The sequence below is a fragment of the Sinocyclocheilus rhinocerous genome, unplaced genomic scaffold (genome assembly GCF_001515625.1).
Source record: "Sinocyclocheilus rhinocerous isolate Xijiao unplaced genomic scaffold, SAMN03320098_v1.1 scaffold662, whole genome shotgun sequence".
In the NCBI taxonomy this organism is placed as follows: domain Eukaryota; kingdom Metazoa; phylum Chordata; class Actinopteri; order Cypriniformes; family Cyprinidae; genus Sinocyclocheilus; species Sinocyclocheilus rhinocerous.
The window spans coordinates 1,580,383-1,590,580 of NW_015639782.1; the positions used below are offsets into that span (position 1 = coordinate 1,580,383).

At 35.7% G+C, this 10,198-nt stretch overlaps 1 protein-coding gene across 1 annotated transcript in view; it reads right to left on the reverse strand.

Annotated features, from left to right (window-relative positions):
* Window positions 1-5,208: 5,208 nt before the first annotated feature.
* The window catches only part of LOC107752047 (sestrin-3-like), a 21,286-nt gene continuing 16,296 nt past the window's right edge, over window positions 5,209-10,198 (reverse strand). Inside the window, exons 4-8 of the mRNA XM_016567897.1 lie at window positions 8,723-8,837; window positions 8,391-8,515; window positions 7,236-7,402; window positions 6,896-7,040; window positions 5,209-5,663 (exon numbers count right to left, since the gene is read on the reverse strand). Of these exons, the coding sequence (XP_016423383.1) occupies window positions 5,574-5,663; window positions 6,896-7,040; window positions 7,236-7,402; window positions 8,391-8,515; window positions 8,723-8,837 (642 nt within the window). The 3' untranslated portion in view covers window positions 5,209-5,573. The remainder of the gene's footprint in view (window positions 5,664-6,895; window positions 7,041-7,235; window positions 7,403-8,390; window positions 8,516-8,722; window positions 8,838-10,198) is intronic.

A 10,198-nucleotide genomic window follows, 5' to 3' on the forward strand; every position in this document is an offset into this window, starting at 1 on the left:
TTTTTGTAAAAGATGAAATGCATATAGATTTTATACAATAACCAAAAGAACACTAAGAACTGCATGTTGGATGTATGCATTGCAGTGCAGATAAGCTTTACAAAACCTTTCCGAAAAATCAGTGTAAACTAAATCCTAATTTGACATGAGTACATGTAAGAGAATACAGTTCTTCAAAAGTTTAAATTTGCTATAATTGTTTGTGCTAAATAGAAAAAAAAATGATTTGCTTGGTTGCTTTTCTAAGTGTCTAGGCAATTATTTCATCTCAAAACGCAAGACTGGTCCAACCGAAAATGATTAATGCAATGTTTCAATCTCAGGGTTATGAAAAATAGTAATTAAAACAACTTCTGGAAGTAATGAGATAATCATGTTATGACTTCAATGCTCATGGCCTTTTCTAAATTATGAAAGTCATTTATGCAAGCCAACGTCACATAGATATTTTAGCATTGCAGAAATATATCTAATCTTGCAGTTTATTATGAGAGATTTATCTAATGTATGCATTTGTAGCGTTCCTACAAAACTTTGTAAACTGCCAATGAACACTATAGCATGTCGCTCCAGAGAAAACCAGACAGTTTTAAAGCCCTTTTCTTTTCAACTTGTACCTTTTCTGTAATAGAAGGGTTGACTTTTATTTAATTATTTGTTCAGATGGTTTTTACCCAGTTTAAAACCAGCATTCTGAAGGTTTTTTTTTGGTGTATAAATTGGCTTTAATTCGAGAGCTTGACATTAGTAACTCTTATCACGTCGATGTAATGGTCTGAGTGCATTAGATTAATTGTTAAAGCGTGCATTTGTAGCGTTCCTACAAAACTTTGTAAACTGCCAATGAACACTATAGCATGTCGCTCCAGAGAAAACCAGACAGTTTTAAAGCCCTTTTCTTTTCAACTTGTACCTTTTCTGTAATAGAAGGGTTGACTTATTTAATTATTTGTTCAGATGGTTTTTACCCAGTTTAAAACCAGCATTCTGAAGTTTTTTTTTTTGGTGTATAAATTGGCTTTAATTCGAGAGCTTGACATTAGTAACTCTTATCACGTCGATGTAATGGTCTGAGTGCATTAGATTAATTGTTAAAGCGTTCTCTCCTTACAGAGGAATAATTTTATCCTATTCATCGGTGCTAGATATTAAATATGACAGTTAAAGTGGGCCATATTTGATTGGTGCATATGTAGATATCAGGGCCTTTAATAATTTTATGCAACGCATTTTGAGTACAATTTCTTAATGTAGAACATAGTATGAGAAAGTTACCTATGTTTTAATTCCCAAACTCTCAGTTTTTGTATATTATAAAAGAAACTGTGAATGGGGAGGGAAGGGCTCACCACATAAAATGTAACGATGCTCCTCACAAATGGTGTAATGTTTGATACAGCGATTGATGATTTTCCATCATCCGTTTACATCGATGTGCTTGTCTTTTGGGGCGTCTTTTTTTGTGTTTTTATCTTTGTACATGTAACGCAGCTCCTTGATGTCCAAGAGTGATTGTTATACCTTTCAGAAAGCTTCATGGCTGACAGTCACCTTTGATATTTTCTCATGTCATTTGAGTGTTGATTTGAAAGTGATTTTTCGTGGTTAACACCCTGGCTTTGTTTAATTTCTCAAAATTTATCAAAATGTTCGTCCCGTCAGACAGACGTAACAGGGCTGCTGCAGGAATTCTACACCTTCCTGCTTTCCAAATCACTCTCACTTTCCTTGTTTGATATTAGCCTGCTCTTCCTTTAGTATTCATTCTTTTAGTTCTTTTCATTTTCCTAGAGAGTTTGCTAAGTATCCCAGTTGATAACACAGGACATTAGTTTATGGTCTGGGTTGGGTTTTTTCTCTCTTGTTTTGGGTTATGGTGGGATGTAAAACTGACAAGTTGTGCATAGCCAATATACTGTATATGTACTTGATTGCTTTTTCCATATTTTGTTAGTCCGAGGTCATTGAAAGCAGTTCAGCATAATAGAAATAAACCTAATCTGTTTAACGCAGACTGTTTTAAGTTTGTTTCATTGGTCCATTCATTTGACATAAGCAGAGGTGCAGGGCATTCATTAAATTGAGAGCAACTAATTAAGTAGTAGTAAACAAGATTCACACCATTATGTATTAAACATTTAGTATATAAATGTTAATATATTCAAGAGTAGCCATACATACTAAATGTGAAATTAAATCAAATTCAAATGAAATGTTCCCGGTTGTGGATAAATTATCGACAACTGTATGGATAACTACTTTTAATAATCAAACTCCATGAGAATAGGGAAGCCACAGAACACAGCTATAACATTTAACGACGAAGAGGAACGATATCTTTGGAATCACTCGAACATTTAAAGCGGCAGACTATATAACTGCAGGGCACGCTTATAACAAACAGAATGTTACCGTTTTGGTGTGAACGGGCCTTTACGGTATAAATGAACAGGGACAATCCGTAGCGGTCAAAACACTCACTGTTGATGTAGCTACTAGACGTAAATAATACGCATGTTAACATGACATTAGAGTCGCACGCTTATAACAAACAGAACGTTACCGTTTTGGTGTGAACGGGCCTTTACGGTGTAAATGAACGGCCAATCCGTAGCGGTCAAAACACTCACTGTTGATGTAGCTACTAGACGTAAATAATACGCATGTTAACATGACATTAGAGTGACAAAAGTACTAACCTTTTCTGTGTCAGATTTTATCCAAATTTACAACTTTGTTCACAGGTCAACGTAACCTCATACACCACGGTTCTTCAAAACTGTCCCTGACTGGAGGTCTGTTGTCCCGCGGCGTTTAGATCCTAACTTGATCAAACTCGCCTGCCTGTAATTTTCTAGTAATCCTGAAGACCTCGTTCAGGTGAGTTTGATAAAGGTTAGATCTAAACAACAGACCTCCAGGGGGCATATTTGAAGAACTCTCCAATAAACTCCAATTTTAACAGCTTGTCAGATCAAACACACACAGACTTTTACCAGAAGAGTTCATGTAATTGCTTTTTTTTTTTTAAATCACAATCTTCACATTTCTGCTTTTAAACATACTCCAAAACGCTTGTATTAATGCTGGAATATTTTAATGTAACGTCTGAATTCCTGGTGTGATTTTCCTGGTAGCACTAGATGGCAGGATTACACTGTTTCAGACACCATTATGAAAAATGGATTCCCAACTGATTGAGTGCTCAGTCTGATACTCTGGAAATATAAACCATTTGAGTTAATTATTTGCATCCATAAAACTAATTTACTAAATCTAGACTATAAAAACATTTATTTTCAGACTTAATGACTAAATAAAAACGAGACACATCAATGATGTTGCATATCTTTATAGAAAAAATAAGCTTTCACATTTTCAAAACTTTTTTTTGCTTATTTTTCAAGTTTTTTTTGTTCTTTTGGTTAGTTTAAATTTTTAGAGTTCCTACATTTACGTGGTAAATAAACATTTTTGGCAATAGCCATGCTCGTTCAGTCTCCAGCGATGAGGCACAGTCCTCTTCCAGCTGAGGTGGTGGAGACAGTCTGGAAGTGTCCACGTTTCAGGGATGTGGCAGACCGCCATTCAAGAACAAGCATTTAAGACAGTCCCGCTTAAGGTCGAATGGCCGTGCTGCAGTCCTATTCTGCTCCTGACAAATGCCTCCGGATGTCCATTACCCTCGGTCGGCCCGGATGATGAACATCTTCCATTCTCAGCTTGAATTAAAGCAGTAGCACGAGGCTTAGCTCTGAGACTTCAGTCCAGTTTAGCCATACTGATGAACCAGGACTGACTCATCAGTAGTCAAAAGGCACCGTGCGCCCAGCACAGACTGCGGCTCCTGTACACATTTCTGCTGATTTACATACCTTGGTTTCTTAATCTAAACGGTTCAGGCAAGAGCAAAACTGACACCAACAACATCACCCTCCCTCAAAATGACAAAATGCTAAAATAGCAACAGAAGTAATGCAATGTTGAAAAATAAACACACAAAACCAACCATAGGTGTCGCCCAAGTCATTCTGCCAACTGTAATTAGGTAACCAGACCGATGAGAGTTTAACACAGTACAGGTATTTGGCCTTGTCAACAAAACTGGACATTGAATATATTCATGGCATCAGAGGGGCCATCGCCTCTCTAAGCGGTTTGTAACAATGACAGCTGCCAGCTGCAACCACACTTGTAGGGTTTTGTGCAAAAGGTTCAGTGCAAAAAAAAAAAAAATTATAATTTTGTGCAGGTCAGTTATGGGATGGATAGTGACAGGCTTATAGTTCTGTCAGAAGTCCTTCATTTGATCTATACCAGCGTGTCAACATTAAAATCACATTTTAAGCTTATTCTGAGCTCCTTCTCACATCACAAGGTGAATTTAAATTTTTACATGGTAAAATATTTTAAAACAAGTCCTAATTGTTGTTGATCCAAATGTCTTCACCGGAGACGCCAGCACAGCATTAACCTAAACTATCAAATGCATGCGGCCTATCAAAATTAAAGACCTGCTTTTAAATGGTATTTAAACAGTTTTCCAAGTTAGAATATGATATAATGGAGTTGAAATACATACTGTGGTAATTTGGCCAGTTCGTGTAGAGCAGGTAAAACCGACTGCCCACCCCTAAGTAACTGAGAAACACTGAGAACACGACCACAAAGAAAAGTAGTTTAGAAAAAGCGATTCCATTTCACTGCTTTGAACCCGTCAAATTTAGATCTTCACATTGTAAAGCGGTCTGCTGAGATGAATCGGATGATAATTACGGATCCTATAAATGTGCCCATTTTAATCACTTACAGCACCCATGCAGAGAAAAGAGCGAGTGGAAGATTTTGGAAAACAACATCAATGCTAATCGATCGAAATGAGTGAAAACAGTACTTCGATGACCTGCTGTGTGCTGAAAGAAGCCACAGCTGAAAGCTTATTGAGATATTCTATAGATAGACACTGTCTTAAAAGTGCTCATTTAAAAAGAAAGTTGCAGCCGTTGAACCTTCTCTTACTCTTTGTTGAATTTTGCTCTGGTCTCACAATTCCACATTCAAACGAAATATCTGGAAGCCATGTTAAGCAAAGTGCCTTTGTCCAATCACTCATTTTCTGTAAACAGTGACTCAAATTGGCCAAGACCAGTTGGACACTTTCTCTCTCTCTCTTTGTCAGTCAATTGAATAGCAACAGCAAAAAACAAAAAACAAAAAACACACAAATGGGAAAATATTAATAACAACAATAACTGAATAAAAGTAATTGCACATTAACCATCCGGGATAAAGATACTAAAAAAAAAAAGGAAAGGTAGAAAAAGAAGAGTCCGCACACAAAAGGACAACTACAGAAACAAAATAAAGTAGGAGAAACACATGCAAAGGACAGTGAGAGCGACTGCTTTACACCTTTTTTCGTCTAAAGTTTCACCTCTGGCACAGAAATGTTTCACAGCAGTACCTTACGTCACACCGGTAAACTCAGAGACAACAAATACAGAGACGGAGAGACAGATCTCTGCTTGTATTTCTTTGTACCATGTCCCTCTGTGGCGCTGAACGCTCGTGTCCTATGCGATCATGTATTGAGTGATGGCTCTGAGCGCGTACAGCAGCTCGGCCTGCAGACGTGCCTCCATCACTAACAAATTTACATGAACCTAAAAGACAAAAACCACAGAAAGATGGTATATTTTATTATTATTTTTTAACACCATGTCAGTAGCACTTTTATGGCAAGAACAAAATAACAACAGTCGTACAATTTTCAAATATTTAATTTTTGTACAGTTTAATAAATACAACAACAACAAAAAAAAGTTCAAAAGCATGCGTTTGTTGTTGAGTATCATATTTGATACATCAGGCTTTTATAGCTCATTTAGTATGATAGGATAATATGGAGCTCACACTCTAGGAAGAAAAAACACCTCAGATCTCCCAATAATAATTCAAAGCAAGATTTATGATCAAAGCTCTGTAGTTTTTATTGTGGGGGCAAAACATATAATGCAGTGCAATACATTGATGACTGAGAGACGAACAAATAAATATTTCTCAAAAAAAAACTAATAAGTATTTTAACATGATTTTTCTAAAAATGATGTACAGATAATCAAGTTGCTTCAATCCAGCAAGTGTTGAAATTATACTAACAATAAGATTTCACAGCAAAAATACACATGAACCACAACCTGAAAAGGGATGTTTTTAGAATTATACTAAAAGACTTTTTACTTGCTACAAAATATGAACTATCAATCAGACGGCAGAATGCATGAAGTAAATTGTGTGAAACTTTTTCAGTAAAGCTGATCATGATGATAATTTAAAGAATTTGTGCATCAAATGTGACCCTGGACCACAAAACCAGTCATAAGGGTCAAATTTTTGAAATTGAGATTTATACACCATGAAAACTGAATATGAATATGAATATACATATGAAAGCTGAATATATAAGCTTTCCATTGATGTATGGTTTGTTAGGATAGGACAATATTTGGCCGAGATACAACTATTTGAAAATCTGGAATCTGAGGGTGCAAAAAAATCTAAATATTGAGAAAATCGCCTTTAAATTTGTCCAAATGAAGTTCTTAGCAATGCATATTACTAATCAAAAATTAAGTTTTGATATATTTACGGTAGGAAATTTACAAAATATCTTCATGGAACATGATCTTTACTTAATATCCTAATGATTTTTGGCATAAAAGAAAAATCGATAATTTTGACCCATACAATGTTTTTTTGGCTATTGCTAAAAATATACCCCAGCGACTTAAGACTGCTTTTGTGGTCCAGGGTCATAAATATGATACATTAGGCTTTATAGGGTTAAGTAGATGTTACTGAAGTGTACACAGCACAAGTTTTGATAGGAAATCACCTTGTCTGAAGCTTTGACAGGGGCGCAGGACAGTGGGCATAGAGGGGTCTTGCTGGAGTCAGGATAGCAGGCCACAGCTTTAATATAAAGTTTCAGTCCACGCTCCAGTAACCGGCTGACTTCCCCATAATCGTAGTCATCATATCTGAGGGCAAACATGTCAAAGTAAGTGCTTTGTTTTTGTGCCTTTTTCAGCATTCTCAAAAGTAGTCGATGAGTCACAAGGTGTGATTATGGAGTTGAAAGCTTGCCATTATATTTAATTCCATGTTTCTTTTGTATTCAGAATGCAAACTAGCACCAAAATGCAAAATTGCGAAAAACCAGGGAACCAAGGTACCTGATGCCATAGATGCAATGAATGTAGTTCCAGATGGCTCGTTTGAGATCGGGGCTGTGAGGGAAAGGGAGGGAGGCCACATTGCGGAATCGCTCGTCTAACAAGTGCCCTATATCAGAGTAGAGCCTGTTCACCAACGAGAAGCCGTGATCCTCCCATGAATAGTCCTGCACAGAAAGACAAATAAATCAAGCATTCATAACATCAACTTTATCGCAGTATTTTAAAGTCTGTTAAAGGTAAAGTGCATAATTTCGGCATCATTAGTGTCCCCAAACAGATTTGCCTAAATAAATTACCTTTTCAAACAGGTTTCCACAAATGTTTTTTGGGGGGAGAAAAAAAAAAACAACCTACAAACTTACTTGCAGTTCTTTCTATATATAAACTACCATTCAAAAATTTGGGGTCAGTATGATTTTAATGTTTTTGAAAAAAGTATTTTATGCTCACCAAGGATGCATTTATTTGATTTTTTTAAAAATACAGTAAAAACAGTAATATTGTGAAATAATATTATAATTTAAAATAGCTTATCTATTTTAATATATTTTAAAATGTAATTTATTCCTATGACAAAGCTGATTTTTCAGCAGCCATTATCAGACTTCAGTGTCACATGATCCTTCAGAAACTATTGTAATATTCTGATTTGCTGCTCAAGAAACATTTATTATCATGAATATTATCATCACGTTTTTAAGTTTTTTATTAATTGAAAAGAACAGCATTCATTTAAAATATTTTTTGTTACACTATAAATATATGTACTCTTACTTTTGATCAATATAATAATGCATTCTTCCTGGATAAAAGTATTAATTTCTCTCTTTCTGACCCCAAAATTCTAAATATAACTTGGGATAAAACAAACTATTTTAACATTAAAATTTAAATACACACACACATATATATGTGTGTGTGTGTGTGTGTGTGTGTATTTAAATGTTAAATGTTATGTATGTATATTTGTTTTCACTATAGGAGTGGCATACTCCCATTCAAATCAAATGTAGAAAATGTAGTCAGGTTTTGAGAGTAACGTTAAGTGTTGACAGTCTTGAGAAGGAAGGCCATGAGCTGTAATTCTGACCCTTAGTACCCTTTTATGCTACTTCTGTTAGGTGACACCCAGTGCAAAGTCTCTGTCCCCACCTGCACCCGGAATACTTGGAAATGGTCCTCCTCCCGTCTGGCAAATTCCTGGTAGCAGAATTCTGGGTCTGTAACGAAGCAGGAGGGGTCTGCGGAGAACATCGCCTCGTCCTCCTCCTCCACATCTAATACGGAGTTGCATTTGAGAAAGAGCAAGGCAGGTTACGAAAGAGGGTCCATGAGGGAGTGATATATACACAAGAAAAAGCCCTTGTGTAAAAATAACTCTCTAAACACTCATCCCAATCCAAAATTACACATCCTGCTTACAGCAGCATTGGAAAACATGGTTACATGACACACTCACTTTAAACTGATGAACAACGTCTTACCTGCATGTGGGAGTGTCTGTGAATGGAGTTGGTCTCCTTTTCTTTCCTTGATCTCCTCCTGTGATTTTTGAATTTGTTCTCGAAGGCAAGCAACTTCACAGCTGGAGTCTAAGGACTAAAAAAAGAGTCAACTGTTAAGAACAAACCATGCAGGTTATGCCTGCATTACAACGGACTTCACACTGCTATCCTAGGGATGTCAGAAATATTGTTAATTAAGTACCAAGCTGATATTTAAGTTAAAAAAAATTATAGTAGTCTTTCTACAGTGTCCATAGTGCCAACTATGTTCCCAAGTATCCAAGTGGTATCACCATGATCAAGTCAGCCTATTATGAAAATGACAGAAGAGCAGGAAGACTGTGCTTTTGATGAATGAATTTTTGTAGAATTTGTTTATTTGTACTTTTTGTGATATAACTGAAGTAGTTTATTGTACACTACCAATTTTTTAAAACATTTTATGAAAGAAGCCTCTTATGCTCACCAAAGGGCACTGTTATTCAATCAAAAACAGAATATATTGTGGAATATTATTGTAGTTTAAAATAAAGATTTTCTATGTGAATTAGGGCTGCACGATAAATCGAAATGGAATCGAGATCGCGATTCGACAGAAGCTGCGATTGTCATGCGTATCTTTCAGTGAAGCACGGTTCTGTGATCAGCAGTAAATCTCCATCCAAAGGCCAGAGGGCGCTCTAGCCCTCAACTGACTCAACTCAACTGCAAGATTCAACTGCTTTCATTGATTCAACGTGACTAATAAACACACGACTACGGCAATATACGGTTTATCGTATATCGAGTTCTTATTATTATAATTTTCATTAAAATAAAGTATATTTATAATGCAATGCCTTTATCACTGCTTAAATACTATGAAATATGTTGCGTGCCTTATTCTGTGTAAGAAGCCACATCATCTCACAGAAGGATTTATTTCAAACACTCGACTGACGGTATGAGTTTGGAGTAAAAACATGTTATTAAATGTGGTATTTTCACATGCTTTCAGATGGAGCAGCATTTACTTCACAGAGCCGTAGTTCACTGACTTTGGTGCTCAAGCATTTCTTCTTATTATTATTAATGTAGAAAACAGTTGTGCTGCTGTTTGTGGAAACCATGATACATTGTTTCTGGATTCTTTGATGAATAGAAAAGCATTTGTTTTAAATAAAAGTCTTTTATAATAATGTTTTTACTGTCACTTGAATAATTTCATGCATCATTGTTGAATAAATGCATTAATACTTGAATAAAACACTTGATTTATTGTTTGTGATTTGTTTCTTTTCTCTGTTATTACTGATTGTTTCTTTTACTTAAATTTTTAAGCAATGTTTTTGTAATTGAGAATTTCTTAAACTACTATTTTATTTTAACATTTTTAACCTTCCTGGTGACTACTGACATTTTCATACTGTGACAACTCTATGCTGTACAATGTATGAGATTAGCTGGATTAGCTGT